The 16,470-nt window shown below is 42.5% G+C and overlaps 1 protein-coding gene across 2 annotated transcripts in view; it reads left to right on the top strand.

Moving 5' to 3' along the window:
- The window catches only part of LOC138953915 (eIF-2-alpha kinase GCN2-like), a 64,242-nt gene that overhangs the window by 16,496 nt on the left and 31,276 nt on the right, over nucleotides 1–16,470 (top strand). For both annotated transcript variants that reach the window (XM_070325900.1, XM_070325901.1), the window contains exons 15-27: nucleotides 1,078–1,226; nucleotides 1,557–1,693; nucleotides 3,390–3,716; nucleotides 4,104–4,188; nucleotides 4,621–4,716; nucleotides 10,592–10,714; nucleotides 11,085–11,186; nucleotides 12,085–12,252; nucleotides 12,449–12,850; nucleotides 13,280–13,480; nucleotides 14,512–14,730; nucleotides 15,318–15,434; nucleotides 15,802–16,038. In XM_070325900.1, coding sequence (XP_070182001.1) covers nucleotides 1,078–1,226; nucleotides 1,557–1,693; nucleotides 3,390–3,716; nucleotides 4,104–4,188; nucleotides 4,621–4,716; nucleotides 10,592–10,714; nucleotides 11,085–11,186; nucleotides 12,085–12,252; nucleotides 12,449–12,850; nucleotides 13,280–13,480; nucleotides 14,512–14,730; nucleotides 15,318–15,434; nucleotides 15,802–16,038 — 2,363 coding nt within the window. The remainder of the gene's footprint in view (nucleotides 1–1,077; nucleotides 1,227–1,556; nucleotides 1,694–3,389; nucleotides 3,717–4,103; nucleotides 4,189–4,620; nucleotides 4,717–10,591; nucleotides 10,715–11,084; nucleotides 11,187–12,084; nucleotides 12,253–12,448; nucleotides 12,851–13,279; nucleotides 13,481–14,511; nucleotides 14,731–15,317; nucleotides 15,435–15,801; nucleotides 16,039–16,470) is intronic.

A 16,470-nucleotide genomic window follows, 5' to 3' on the forward strand; every position in this document is an offset into this window, starting at 1 on the left:
GCCTATGTTGGACACGAGTTGGTTTATACGATTTGTTTGTTTGTTTGTTTGCTTAACGCCCAGCCGACCACAAAGGGCCATATCAGGGCGGTGCTGCTTTGACATATAACGTGTGCCACACACAAGACGGAAGTCGCAGCACAGGCTTCATGTCTCACCCAGTCACATTATTCTGACACCGGACCAACCAGTCCTAGCACTAACCCCATAATGCCAGACGCCAGGCGGAGCAGCCACTAGATTGCCAATTTTAATGTCTTAGGTATGACCCGGGCGGGGTTCGAACCCACGACCTCCCGATCACGGGGCGGACGCCTTACCACTAGGCCAACCGTGCCGGTAATAATGTTTGGAAATAACTATCAGGATTTTATTGGTTGTGGAAGAGTTGGGCCCCTTTGAAACAGTGAGGGGAACACTTTCGGTTGTTTGCCACAGAATATCAAAGGGGTTCACATAACATGATGTACAAAAGGAGAAACAATAGTGGTGATGATGATGTAACCACTGATATCCTTTGAATGCATACATGCATGCAAACCCACGCGCACAAAGGGTCGCTGCCCCACATTTGCCCTAGCAGACACATAGCTTTCCCCACCCTACAAAACCTCATCCCATCCCTATATAAGCATATGAATTCTTCTCACTTGCATGTAATTTACAAAGTTGGGCTGTTTCACAGTGTTCACAGTTTGAGTGATAATGCTGTGATGTGTTCTCAGGTACTATGAATGTGAAACTGGTGAACTGTGTTCAAGATTAAAGTGATAATGGTGTGTTTATTTTGTCAATTATTATTAATGTAAACTGCTCTGTGAACTGTTACTCGGACCTGTGAATTAAGCTTGTTGCTGTTAGAGCTGAGATGAATCTTATGTTTCTGTCAGCAAAGAGCCGTCGCGATATAACCTTGAACGGTTGAAAACGACGTTAAACACCAAATAAAGAAAGTCAGCAAAGAGGAGTGTGGTGTAGGTTCAGTAACCTAGTTGTTTCTGCAATCTGTGAGTGTTTATGTGTACATGTGTGTGTGTGTGCATATACATTTGCTTATACATGAAACCTTATGTGCAGGTGATGGTATAAACGGGGATGATCTAGACGACGACCAGAACCTAATGGACTACAGGATGTCGATAGATTCCAGTGGCAAGTCGCGCTTGACCCAGGAGTTTGAAGTGGAGTCTATACTGGGCAAGGGTGGCTTTGGGGATGTGCTCAAGGTCAGTAGAGATCAACCTCTAGTTCATTTTGCACTTTTTTTTTCGGGGGGAGGGGGCAGTGCTTTGGTTTTCTTGAAATAAAGAGGGTCCCTTTGCCTTTACAGTTCCCACTTGTACTTAAACCTAATATATAACCTAAGATAACTTCAGGGAGAGAGAGTTTCTGTGTGTATGCCTGCCTGCCTGCAGCTGTGTGTGTGCACTCGCGTGTGTGTATTTGTGTGTGTGTTTTTGTGTGTGCTTATGTGTGTACCTCTGTGTGTGCACGCACGTATGTGAGTGGATTTGTGGTTGTTGTACTTACAGAGAAATGTGTTGCTTCTAATGCAGGTGCGGAACAAACTTGATGGACAGTTTTATGCCATCAAGCGGATCATGCTCAACCCCAGCAGCAGGCAGTTCTCAGAGAAGAAAATCACAAGAGAGGTCAACCTGCTGTCAAGACTTCATCATGAAAACATTGTCAGGTTAGCTTCTTTCCCCAGATGCTACTGAAATAACTGTAATAACTGTAATGGAAGTGTGTATATTGATAAGTTCTCACCAGTAATTCTAAAAGCATGAGGATACAATCCTTTGCATATATATATATAGCTATTCTGATGAACACGTGGGGGAATTCGGGGGCTGTGATTGGATAGTCTCTTCCGATCATCAAAGCATAATGCTACGGAAGTCGGCCATTTTTCTCAATATCCAAAAGCATATTGTCAATAACAAAGACGCATGGTTCCGGTTTCTTCCACGTGTATAAAGTACACGCATATCTCGCCAGGTTTGTTTCTGTGACTAGTCGACAGACGATGCCATTTGCTTTGTGTGTTTTGTTGTTGTTGCTTACTGTACATGACATACATTACGTGTAAAATCCAGTTCTTTAACAGGCAACAAACCTTGCAAATTTCCAGAAGCTGCAATCTGAAGCGACCTATCTCTGATTCTAGCAGACGATCTCTCCAATGTTTAACACAAAATCAGCAAACTCTCCTGTCACATAGAACGTCCATTGTATAGTGCAATGTTGAAATGAAGTTGCCGGTCTGAAACATTTAGTCGCTGAGACAATCCTTGTTCTCTTATCATCTACAGATTTACCGCAGTATTCACCACGCGAATTCCCAACAGAAGTCAGACTTTCGAACATACAATATACGTAGGCAAGCATGATACGTCATGACGTCATATGATTCCTAGCATATTGACGTAATGCTAAACATCCGGTTATCTCGAGTTTTCTCTGTAATACATGTCTGTGGGTTTTTCAATGTTCGGTTATTTCCGTGGCTTCATGCGGAAAGGGAACCGTCGTCTGCAATCAACGACATGGACCATTCTGGTACTTGTTGCTGACAAAAACATGATTTTAACACAGAATTTAATGTCAAAATAGCTATATAAACGCTATTGTGTTTTCATCGTAGCAATAGGGTCCGATATTTAGACTCGAACAAGTATAATGCGACTCGTCTTCGACTCGTCGGCATTATACTTGTCTCGTCTAAATATCGGGCCCTATTGCTACGCTGAAAACACAATAGCTGTTAATATGGTCTAATTCATGGAAAGGTCATGATAATTATTATGAGATTTTTTTCTAATTCAGTAAAAGATTCATGAGATTTTGTTCTGATTCATTAGAAGATTTATGAGGGTTTTTTTCTTTCTGGGAGCGTGTATGTACTAATCATTCTGTGCAGATGTTTTTTGGGTATTCTTCAGGGTTAATCTTTTTCTGAATGGTCGCATGCTGTTAAGTATTGCATGCTTAAACTTATCTTCAGAGCTAATGCAGTCAGATTCTGCTGCCTGTAGTTTATGATATCGACAGAGACGATGGTTAAGTAATTGTCTTGAGACAGGAGTTATATGAGTGGGCAGAGACAAAATTTGAAAAGAAAAAGGCAAAATTGCTGCAAATGTATGGCACACAGTCACAAACAAAACACCTTGTGGAGATGATGAAAACGAAACTGGTTTGGCAAAGTCCTGAATTATCTCTGTGGAAGTGACGTCCCATACTGACAGAAGAACGACTGTTTGAAATTCACTCAGTGGGAGTACTGAGACTATGAACAACACCGGGCCAAACCGGGTTATCGCCATTGGTTCATCATACATCATGAAAATAATGAAAATAATACTTTCACGCTTACACATTTCTAGATATTTCCACGCATGGATGGAATACACTGATGACCCAGCAGTGTCGGACACATCGTCTAGCTCCACTTTCTCCTCCAAACCCTCACCTAAAATGGCCAAAACCAAACCATCCACGCCTGTCCATATTGTCAAACGTAAAAACAGCCTTGACGCCTTTGACGAAATTGAGCAGAACGCTCCACAGATAGCTGAGGACAGTGTCGAGTGGAGCCGATCCTTAGATGCTACTGGTCTCAATGCTGATGATGATGATGACGACGACGATGATGATTCATCTGAAGATGATGATAATGAAGGTCACTGGGGGATTAATCTCGCTTCTTTTCTGTAAGTGGAATATTGATTTTTTGTCTTCCTGCAAGTTTGTGTGTGTGAGTGTGTGCAAATTTGTTTCGTGTGTGTGTGTGTGGAATAGAGATGCAGAGTTTGCAGCCTATGAAATTAAAATGCTACACAAGCCAAAGGCAGCCCATACATTAACAGGTTCATAATATATTCATAATGTGTTTGTATGACAGATGAAAAACCTTATATTTTCACTGTTGTCACAAGCAAGTAATGGAGAGAAAATTTGCCTGGCTGCTTATTGGGAGTATCTGTTAAGTAAGAGATTTGTTTGTACACTAGCCAATTTTTGGAAGGGTGTGAGAAGAATATTTCTTCAATCAACTGAATTGAAGTTGTTTGAAAATAACTACTGGTTCTGTTTTGCAGTCGATGGAATGAGAATTCAGACAGTATCGACTTCGAGAATGAAAATGGTGACACCAAGGATGATGGATCAGAGCCTGATTCACAGGTAGGTAAATTACATATCGAGCCATAAAACCAGTCAGTGGCAGAAAATAGCTGTTTACATATCAGTTCAGAGATTTTTGTCTTCACCGGCATACTGCATCATTGTAATTTGAGATTTGTAAGTTAAACTTTTGCCAAGATTGAAAATCAGAACCATTGACTGACAAAGTAGTGTCCCCAGATGATTTTGTAATTAGACTGTGCACATTTTTGCATGTTAAAAGTGGTTGGAGTTGTTTGTTGCTTGGTTCCTGGGGCTTGCAATTTTCAAAAGCATATAAATTGTATTATATGTGAAAAGACAGTTAGGGGTTTGGTGAAAGAAGAGTTGTATTGGCTGTCATGCACGACTGGCTGTCATGCACGGCTGGCTGTGATGTTTGAAGTAACTGATGCTGTAACAGTGGAGTGTATGTTATAGTGTATATTACAGACAAACACTCCCCAGAAGTCAGATGACAGCTCTGTGCTGTGGACCACACAGACACCCGAAGTGGAGACACCCAAGCTCAGATATCTCTACATACAGGTAGGCAGTGACCAGAAAGCGTACTGTAATCGTAACAACTACCTCAATCTTATCTTGATAGCAAAAGGAACAGTCGTTAAACAGCTAACCTGTTCAGTCCTGTACCAGTAAGGCAATGAGCTGCAGTAAAATTAAACTTGGAGAATACATGGAATAACCTAGTTTCTGGGTAGTTATTGAAGAGACTTATACAAATAAATGGGGGAAAATGTAAATACTAATGGACACAGACTGCTGTTGCTATGGAAACAGCCGCCATATGGGATTTCTAGGAAACGGTTTTACAGCAACATCATACATCAGACATGCATAATATTTGGCACAAGGATACACATGACTTGTATCTGCAATCATATCGAACAATATTTTGACTAAAGACTACAGTTGAATTTAAATTAATTTTTGTAATGAGGATTAATGAATTTCTAACTGCATATTCATTAATCTTTATTTCAAAAATGTATTTAAATTCAACTGTAGTTTTTTGTCAAAACATCGTTCTATATGATTGTAGATAAAAGTCTGGTGTATCGTTGTGCCAAATATTAAGCATTTCTGATGTATGATGTTGCTGTAAAACAGTTTCCTAGAAATCCAATATGGCGCTGTGTATGCCAGTTACCATAGCGACGGCAATCTATGTCCTTCAGTTTTCACAATTGTTTTATTTCTTTATATTAGTCACTTCAATAACTACCCAGAAAACTAAGTTACTCCATGTATTTTCCATGTTTCATTTTGGTCATTCTAGCGCCGCTCATTACCTTAAATGCTCTCTAACGAGAAAACATTATTTATCTTGAATCGTTAGATGCTCCATGCTCACGCCCTGGATCGTGGAACACCTAGTTGTGTCCACCGCAGGAGCTACACACGATTATGTCCCCCGCACGCGGAAGCAGAGTTGATATATCGCAAAAGAATTGCCCTGTGAAGGTATTTTATGGCAGATCACATTATTTATTATAGATATTCCGAAGCAGAATTGCCTAGGCTATAAGTACAATATTTTACTTAGGTCTTGTTGTGTACTCGTGAACAGTGGCGTTCGATTTTCTGCCGAAGTCCGTGAAAATTACGCAGAGAGGTCTAAATTTCTTACAAATTAACCCAGAACTACCATTTGAATCACTATTCTGATACTCACAGTTCAATCTTCGATACCTTGCAGACTTGTATGTGCGGTTTGGGGCACCAGCATCGCGGATAAGCTGCTCTAATCTAGCGTTATTTTGTGGTACTCGATTCTCAGTGGACAAGGTCCCCCGCAGACACCAGATAAGGTCCCCCGCATTTTTGACCAAGCTGCGGGGGATCTTACCCCGTCAAATTTCACTGTTGATCTTTGTACCCATCGTGAGTCTAAAAATGGAAAGCAGTATCCACAAGTAGTTAGACTTTGACAAGCAAGAAGATTTAAGGCGAAGTGCGCCACTGAAATTTAGAGTGATGGGACTTAAACAGCCATTTTGAGTTGTCAGCAGTTTTGCACCTTTCAATCTGTCTACTTTCATGACATGCATATGATTACACTATACAAATTCATCAAAGTCTCTAAAAACATATTTCATTGCATCAACCCGGCGAATTTTTCTGTCTTTTCATTCACTCTTCCGATAAAAATTCCGATTTTCAACCCTTGACAACAGACATTTCTGCTCGCCCAACGCGGGAACGTCGTATACCGTTTGAACAGCAGTTCTCTCCCCTGTGTCATTCGGCGGTTATTTTCGGTTAAATATGGATTCTCCTGGGGAAACCCCCCTATTTTTCAAACAAGCAAACCACAGACACTTTCCATATACGGGGGTATGACGTAAATACCTGGCCACGATTGGTCAGATAGGCTCGCGTGGCTTTTCGCGTTTTAAAAGTCGTCTGCTCACCGCGTTTAGTTTTCGACTGAGTTTGCTTAGAAAAATGGCACGTGTGAAAAGATCAACGCTCCGAAAAACACATCATAAAGGCAAGTGTACGAGAAGACAACAACTGAAGAGTTGCAGAGACAAGAGAACAACTAAAACACAATCGGTGACCAAGCGCACAAAATCTGGATCGACCGCTGTGGCATGCAGATCAAATTCTGCGTCAGGACTGAGAGTGTGTTCTTGGCGGTTTGACGCGAAAACAATTCAAGACTCGAACACATAGGCCTACACAGCAGCCACTGGTCAAAAGCGACAGGTCCAGAGGCTTCCCAAACAAGGAGATGTCTTGTTGATTTGGAAACCTTTGATGGTATTGACTTGTAAACGAACTTTGTTGTCCGCAATGTAAACAGCCAACGCTGTCACCATGCCCAGACTCAAAACAGAGACACGGCCTTGCAGTGTACGCGCATGTGAGGAAGTTGTTCCAGGTACCGCTGGATACCTTGCTTCCAAAGAAAGCGGTCAAACGGATTATGGTCTCATCAGGCAAGCCGTTTATTCGTCCAGACTCCTTGATATGTGGGCTAGGTGCTCAACAATTTAACAAATTTTGTGGAAGTTTAGATTTGGTAGGCATGGATCACAAAACCTTCCAGAAGAAAGCTGATAAACTCTATCAACGACTTGATGTAGATCTACTGGAGGAGAAAGTATTCAGTGAGGCTGTCCGTCAGGTCAGACAGATACACGCAACGCACAATGGAATGACACTGTCTGATGATGATGTTCTTGATATCAGTGTAAGCTACGACGGATCATGGCTGACCAGGGGGCTCTCGTCCCACATTGGAATAGGGTAGTCTAGACGTGCTGACTGGAATTTGCTTTGACGCTCATGTTATGTGCAACTACTGTCATACGTTTGCCAGACAACTGGAAACAAACTTCTCCAGGAGAAACCCCTGGAGTATGCTGCCTGGCTGGTAAAACAACTGGACATCTGTGACAAGAATTTTGCAGGTGAGTGCGTAGATCTAAACAGTATGTGTGTATGGTGCGTTTGTGAAGACGTTTGTTGAAATGGGATGATAGTGTGTTGTGTTTGAATTTTACATAGATCTGTAAGTGTTTGTGAAAATGTGTGTCAGTGTTTTGTGTGCGCTGTCTATGTGAAGTGTACGTGTGTGTGTGTGTGTGTGTGTGTGTCTGTGTGTGTCTGTGCGTGTTTGTGTATTTGTGTGTGTTTGGGTACTAATCCATGCATAGTAATACATGTACTGAACAAAAACAATGATAGCGTCTATGTTGGTAGATCTGTGGCTGATTGCCTTGTGTGTGTGTGTGTGTGTGTGTGTGTGTGTGTGTGCATGCATGTGTGCATGCATGTGTGTGTGTGTGTGTTTGGGTACTAATCCATGCATAGTAATACATGTACTTAACAAAAGCAATAATAGCGTCTATGTTGGTAGATATGTGGCTGATTGCCTTTTGTGTGTGTGTGTGTCTGTGTGTGTTTGTGTGTGTTTGTGTGTTTGCTATTCAGTGGCTGACTTTGACTGAAACGGTGGTTTTATTTTTAGGTTCCAGTGGCATCATGGAAGTCGAGGCGGCTCGGGTTCTGTGGGGCAGGTCAGTGTCGCAGCACAATCTGCGATACACAGTTATCCTGTCAGACGGTGACACAAAAACCTTCCAGGAACTTTCCAAAATAAAGCCTTATGGAGATCAAGTAACCATCGAAAAAGAAGAGTACATCAATCACGTTTCCAGGCGTCTTGTAACAGCGCTTCGCAACCTTGTGACAGACTGCCGCAAAAAAGGAATCACTTTGGGAGGGCGAGGGTATGATCAGCTGACTCTGAATACAATCAGGAAGTTGACGATATATTATAATCGGGCAATTAGGGGGGGGGGGGGGTAAGACAGATGCAGACATGAAACGGGCAGTGATGGCATCTCTGCGTCACGGCTTCTCAACAGATGACAAGCCACAGCATGACTTGTGCCCTCATGGTGCCGCGTCATGGTCCTTCTACCAGCCCCCAGGACCACACGCAAAACTCGTCCATACACCTCTCAACTTCAAGAAGCTGAATCCTCCTCTAGAACCAGTTTACCAGAGACTGACGAAAGATCAACTGCTTCAGAGATGTGTGTCAGGAAAAACCCAAAACTCTAATGAGTGTCTCCATAGCAGCGTTTGATTTCGCTGCCCCAAGGACAAATTTGCATGCAAAAATCGCGTACGGTTTGCAGTTGTCACAGGGGCTAGGGAATTCAATTTTGAACCAGCGGCTGCTCTCAACACTGCACAGTTCTACGGCTTTACAACAGGCTGTAACATGAAAAACTAAACAAGGCTGGGAGTGTAAAAGGGTTCTTGGCACTGGCAGCCTCAGGTTCAAGAAAGATCAGCTAAACAAGAGACGCGACACTGTGCGTGCAGCTAAACTCAAAAGACAGGATGAGCTCATCAGACTACAAGGGGGAGCAGCATATGCTGCTGGGCAGTTTTAGGTAAGCCTGTAGTTACCAGGTGTCTGTGAAAAATACCTGAACTATGTTAACATTGATTTGGGGTGAATGAAAGAGCTTTGAAATGTTCTCGGCCTTGTTTCTCTGTTCAGCGTTTTTGCATGACCTGCTTTCTAGGAAACTGTTTTTCTTCAATCCAGCTGTTCAGAATGCAATGAAACTTAAGGGACATGCTTATCAGAGGACAACCTGTGGAATGACAACAGGAATTTTCTTTAAATTAATAAATAACTGTTCAGGCGGGTCATATTTACTAAAATTGTGCTGAAAAACATGATAATTCATCTAAAAAAAATATTTTATCAGAACTATTCATCCTAGAAAAAATCCCTGTTGTCATTCCACAACTATGGACTCCTACATCCTACATACAAAAAATCACATTCCTATGATTTAAGGGGAAGCTAAAAAACGTGTTCCTAGCAACCCATTTTGGCAGTTGGAGATTGCCGTTTCCATGGTAACGGACAGCGACGGTACCGAAAACGTTATCCGTTTTGAAATCGTATATGCCTTACCACTTCATAAGCATATAACATTAGCCTATGGTAGAAGTAAATAAAAATTTAGATTTTAGTGGCTCCCTTTGCCTTAAGCCCTTCTGTTGACCGTGCTTTGTGTTATTCTATCATTTGTAACGTGGGGGACAGTATTTCTGACCTGTCTTGGTGAAATGTCTTCTCTTATGTAGTACACAAGAGTATAAAATGGTAAGAAAAATGGCTGATCCAATGCAAAACAAAGTACCGGTCAGTATGATATAAACTTCAATACAAGAAAGTCTGGTTATCTACTATTTCAAGGCGTTAATTTGGAGACACCTACCATGTGGTTGGTCTTGCGGGGGACATAATCGTGTGTAGCGCCTGCGGTGGACACAACTAGGCGTTCCACGATCCAGGGCGTGATGCTTAATGATACTTTCAAACAAAACCTTTTTATGGAGGTAAACTATATTTCCTGTTTTAGTGGATTGGTTAGACTGCATGAAAAAGGGAAATGTTTCTGTGATGATATTCCCCTATCAGGGTTCGTACAGGTCATGGAAAACCTGGAAAGTCATGGAATTTGATTTTTAATTTTCCAGGCCTGGAAAGTCATGGAATTTCAATTCAAGCCATGGAAAGTCATGGAATTTAACAAAAATAAGAAAAAGAAAAAATTAACCTTTAGCACGCCAGCGGTGATTTTCGTCGTCCAGCCATTCAGTGCAAAGCAAGCCAGTGTCAAAACTGGCAGTGACTGACAAGACATAAAAAGTTTGCGTGTTCGGAAATGGCGACCTGTGGAACTAGTCATGGAAAATGTTATTGAGGCTCATGAAAAGTCATGGAAAAGTCATGGAATTTTGTTTCTAAAAACCAGTGGGGACCCTGCCTATGTAATAATGGTCTTTTTCTGCCCAGTTGAATGCAAACTTGACTATTTTTAATGTGAGTTTGTGAAGAAACCTCAAATTGTATTTCCAGATGGAATACTGTGAGAACCAAACCCTTCGCCGTGCAATTGATGTTGGCTATTGCCAAGACATGGAACGTGTATGGGGCTACTTCAGGGGCATCACTGAGGGCCTGCTGTATATTCATGATATGGTCAGTCTTGTTTCTTGACTTTGAGCCACAGGAGAACTTTCAGAAAATCAGACTGTTCACTTCAGGAATAGACTCCATTGTTTTGGTCATGGCTTTAACCTCGACAGCTAGTAAGGCCCGGAATATGCACTAAAACTTTTTTTTACAAATTTAAAGCTAAGAGAAGAGTTTGAAAATGTTGGCTTTGCTCTAAGAAAAATAAAGTGTGTGGAAGCAATGTTTTAGCTTCAGAGTTGAAACATTAAACCCTATGGCCATTATGTTTTTTTTAGTTCAGTTGGTCAGAATGTTGTTAATTTCTACCATGTATGGTTACAGTGAGGAAAAAATATGTACCAACAGTAAATGATTAGGTGTGGTTGTTTAACAGAATGTGATTCATCGTGACCTGAAGCCTGTCAACATTTTCCTCAACTCCAACGACCTGGTGAAGATTGGAGACTTTGGGCTGGCCACCACTGATATTGTCAAGGTCAGTCTCTGTCTCCCTGTCTGTTTTTCTGACTCTCTCTCTCTCTCTCTCTCTCTCTCTCTCTCTCTCTCTCTCTCTCTCTCTCTCTCTTTCTCTCTCTCTTTCTCTCTCTCTCTTTCTCTCTTTCTCTCTCTCTCTCTCTCTCTCTCTCCTCTCTCTCTCTCTCTCTCTCTCCTCTCTCTCTCTCTCTCCTCTCTCTCTCTCCTCTCTCTCTCTCTCTCTCTCTCTCCTCTCTCTCTCTCTCTCTCTCTCTCTCTCTCTCTCTCTCTCTCTCTCTCTCTCTCTCTCTCTCTCTCTCTCTCTTTTTTTTTCTATCTTGGTGCCCTACCCACCGCCACCCCCACCCATGTAAAGATCCAACTAGTTAACTAGCTACAGTTGATTAGGCCTAAAAAAAAAAAATAGGTGTGGTTACGGTAACCCGACCTACCCTATTTTTAGGGGCCGACCCTATAACTTTTTATTACATTTGTCAACAACAACAAAAACCAAGAAAACGAGTGCAGAAAACGCAATGAAAGCGAAAGCGCCCGAGTCGCACACTTATTTCCCTGTCAAGTAGGTTTAATTTGTACACATTAGTAAAAAAAAGTGATTGCCTACCTTCCTACCCTATTTTTTTTGGCTATGTTACCGTAACCACACCTATTATTTTTTTTGGCCTTACTCTGTGGTGTAGGAGAAAATCTCCTGGTTAAGAAAATTGGAGTCTGATCTGTAGTATGTTGTAAACTAGTTTTCAATAACAAAGGACTGCTAGTGGCAGTTGAAGCTCACTAACAGTCCTTTGTTATTGAAGGTCTGATGATCTACCTGACTGTACCTACTAATTGTCTTTTTTTAATGTTTTTGTTTGTTCACAATTTGTCAATTAATGTTGTACGTCGTACGCTTGCAGCAAAAACCAGGTGGAGGCGACAGTATCCTGCAAACGCCAGCCAACCACCTGGACCTGCTGAGTTCTCGTTCTGGCAGTGGGGATGGAGACATGACGGGGGAGGTGGGCACCGCCCTCTACGTCAGCCCCGAGATGATGAAAGGAGGATCCAAGCTGCGCTACGACCAGGTATGCCTTTCGGCCCAATACGTTAAAAGGAAGTGTTTGATTCTTACTCCGAAAAACGTTTTTGATTTAAATCAAAATTCATTCCAGAGTGTCTCAGCACACTGGTTGATGTGGGCGCTTATCATTGATCCACTGGTTGAGGGGAGACACCACAGTGAAACGGAATTGACTTGGGTTTCTCTCTGTTCCCTGACAGAAAGTGGACATCTACAGCCTGGGCATCATCTTCTTCGAGATGGTCTACAAGGTGCTGCCCTCACAGATGGAGCGCATCCAGGTGCTGACCAGCCTGAGGAAGCCTGACATCATCTTCCCTGACGACTTCAACCGCAGCGGAGAACTGGACAGCCAGGCCACCCTGATACGCGAGATGCTGAACCACGACCCCAGTCAGCGGCCCAGCTCCAAGGAGCTGCTGGCATCCCCCCACCTGCCGGCCGTGCAGCAAGCCGAGGCCGAGTTCAACAAGAGGATAGAGGAGGCCATCAATAATCCTGAGAGTCACGTCTACCGTCGCATCCTGACGCAGTTCTTCAGCCAGGAGTACTCCAGGGCTATGGATGAGACCTACAACATGGACCAGACCAAAGTCAAAATTGTGAGATTTTTTTTTCTGTCCTGTGTTGATTTTGATCTCTGGTATGTGCTGATGGAGACAGGGTTCTGAGGGTTTCCGAGACTTTGGTGTTGGTTTATATATTCTGAGTAGGCCTATAGCATTATTCATTGTTTTACGACTCTAGTAACTCATGTGTTTGTGGCTGGGATACATATACATGTGCATTCTTCAGCTTGCGCCAGTTAGTACACTAAGTATTTCACTGTTTGTGATCTTTAGGTTCCACAAAATAGGTATGGATTCCATTAGTTTTTTTATATTCAGTCATCTGAATACAGCAATATCTTTCTGAAAAAATTGAAAAGTGGTCATGAGTTGGTGTGTATTTTTGTAAGTCGTTTTGTTCCTGAGTAAGTAAGCTGTTAGGTTTTAGTAATAGGTCATGACAGTTGATGTTTGTGATGACAGACGAGCCACTCGGTGAGGTCACTGTTGCTGCGTGATGTGGCCACAGAGAGGGTGGAGCGAATCTTCAAGTGTCACGGTGCTGTCAAGTTCAACCCCCCTCTCCTCACCCCCCGTCCACCACAATGCTCCGCCATCCAACAAATGCTGCCCTGCTTTCTGGACAAAAGTGGCTCTGTTGTCAACCTTCCTTTTGACCTCAGGGTGGGTAACTCTGTTTTGCAATCATGACTGTAACAAGCAGTGGACTTTATGTAGCTTTTCGTCAGTACAGTTAATGGGGAAAATGTGCGCGCGTGTGTGTGTGTGTCTATGTCTGTATGTGCGTGCATGTGTGTGAAATGCTGTCCATGCCTGCAATGCTTTGTACTCTGTTGTGAGCATGGATTTAAGACAGAGCATTTGATCAGCTTTCTGTGTGTCTTGTTTGTGTGTGTGTGTAAGTGCATGCACTTGTTTAAGAGACAATCTTGTAGGATGATCCAGGAAGTAATTGTAGTAAACTCTAAAAGTTTTAGTGTCAAACAGACCTGTGCACATCTACGGTTTCTCCGTAATTTCTCCGATTTCAATATGCAGAATACGGTGCTACGGATTTGTAATTAAAATTCCGAAATTCCAATGTTTTACTAAAAAGAAAATATTTGTACTTTTTTTCTGTTTTAAGATGTTTTGTCCAAGTAGTTGGCCGTTGCACTGAAAAGACGTTTTCCGATTTACCGGAAGCGAGCGTGTTCTCAGCATTGAGTCTTTGTTCTTAGACTTAGTTCGTCCAGCGTCTGTGTGGCAACTTGTGATTGAAGTGAAACATGGAAAAGAAAAAAAGAGTGCGAGATTCAGATAGTGAAGAGGAGACACCAGCTCTGTCACCAAAAAAACTGCTGCCGAAAAAGCTGCTGGCAAACAGTCCAGTGATGAATGAATGTCAGAATGACGAGACCAAAGACATTTTCAGAACAAATGTTACAACAGTGTTGATGTTTCACCTTGGCTTGTTAATAAATAGTAATTCCCATTCTACTGCGTCATAGTGTTTCAGTTTGTGTGCTTTGTGAGCAGAATTATGTCTTGAACTGTCGTTACAACTTACTACTGAAACATTTTAAAAACTACTGAAATTTGGTTTGTTTACTACTGATGAGCGTTTTGAGTGTGCACAGGTCTGGTCAAACTTCAAAAACGTATACAGAAGGATAAGCACTCAAATTACATTCCTTATCATCCCTGTTTTCCAGCTACCATTTGCTCGCCACGTGGCCCACAACTCGATCCTGAACTTGAAGCGGTACAGCATAGAGCGCGTGTTCCGTCAGCTGAAGGCCAAGAGCCTGCACCCACGCGAGGTGGTGGAGTGTGCCTTCGACATCGTCACCACCGCCAAGAACTCCCTCATCCCCGAGGCAGAGCTAATGATTGTGGTGGAGCAGGTGGTTGATCAGTTCCCTGTGCTGCAGGTATGGCTATTTTTCTGTAATACATCACTTTGATTTGACTGACAGGAGGTGTTACTCGACTTATGAGAGGCTGACTGAAAAGTGTCCTTGACTAAGCAACAAGAAAGCTAACTCTGGAATTTTGTGTGTGAGTTTGTGTGTGTGTGTGTGTGTGTGTGTGTGTGTGTGTGTGTGTGTGTGTGTGTGTGTGAGGTTTTGGTGATTGGATGTGTGACTGAAAAATCTTGAGATCTAAAAGGGTTTTGATGTGGACAGTTGTGTACACAAGCATGTCTACAAGCAGGAAGTTGATATGAAATGAGCTGGGAGAAAATAAAACACCTCAAGGCAGCCAAGTGTTAGAGAATATAGGTTTTAACCAACCAACCAAATGTTAGAGTTGCTATGTTTACAGCGTATTTTATCTTCCCTTCCCCTCCCTTCCAAAAAGAAGACCAGTTAAGTCTGCAACATGTCAACACAGGTTTTCAGGTATTTGCAATGCAGGAATGTTTGGGTAGAATGAAGCTAGACTCTCTAGATCACAATCTGAGCCTATGTCAGTCATGCTGTTTATGTGTCCCTGACGTTGTGTGTGTTTGTTCCAGACCCGGTCCTATGTGGTGTGCATGAACCACACCAAGCTGATTGAAGCCCTGCTGCTAAACGCAGGTGTTCCTGATGACAAGCTGTCCGCTGTCATGGAGACGCTGGTAGCACATCAGGTGAGAGTAGACTGCATTTTCTGACAACTGGGAGTGTTTGTGTGAATTGTCACTTACATTGTGAGTGCGCAGGAAGAAAGTTCTAGTGTGTACAGGTCATTGGAAAAGTTTACATACTGTACACACAGTGCAAGTGCTGAAGAAGTTAAGGTTTATTTCCATGTACAATGAAAACCTCTCTACACATAAGAATTGACAAAGTTTTGGCTGAATTCATACCTTATCTGGGAGCTCCAGGGGCTGGGGGGGGGGGGGGGGGACTATTTCAAAGCAATTTTATGATTCAACTTATTGGTGTGCTATGGTGCTTGTCAAAGGGAAATACAGGAAAGGTTCATTGAGCTTATAGATGCAGCTAAATTCCCAGACAATATCAGAAGACACACTCCGAGTGGCACTGAAGCACCATGAGATCAGCCTGTCGGCGTCGGCAGAATCCCAGCTGAAGAACTACCTGCAGGTGGAGGTAGAGTGGACGGCCGTGGACAGACTGCTGCGACCCCTCTCCAAGAAGCACAACAAGATCGGCAACGCTGCCAAGGAGGGTCTACACATTCTGGAGAACATACAGGCCATCGCCAGGGATCTGGGCTTCAAGATGAAGGTTTGATATGATATTCACATTTCCGGACTGTAGCTAAAAGGTTTTTTTTTTTATTCCTTGCATGCTTGAAAATGTGAGGATATTCCTTGGCATTGGCCTTTTACATGTAGGTTGTAAAACTCCAGAAGAAATCTGCTTGAGAATCAGCGGCCTGTGTATTTAATTTAGATAGAGAGCCATCAGCGCACAAACCCCATTGTGTATAGAGGGGTTTTAGGCTTCAACATTGCATTTCTAAGATTTAGAATGAAATCATTTTGGATTCCTATTAAATTTTGTGGGGGTTAACAGCTAGAACTTGGAGTCTTTCAGGTTTTACATGCTAGTTTGTGCTTGAAATGATCATAATAATAATAATAATAAATGAGCATTTATATAGCGCAACATCATAACTTTACAATTATGCTCTTTGCGCTTGACACATTTAAAATT

Source organism: Littorina saxatilis, linkage group LG17, assembly GCF_037325665.1.
Source record: "Littorina saxatilis isolate snail1 linkage group LG17, US_GU_Lsax_2.0, whole genome shotgun sequence".
Lineage (NCBI taxonomy): Eukaryota > Metazoa > Mollusca > Gastropoda > Littorinimorpha > Littorinidae > Littorina > Littorina saxatilis.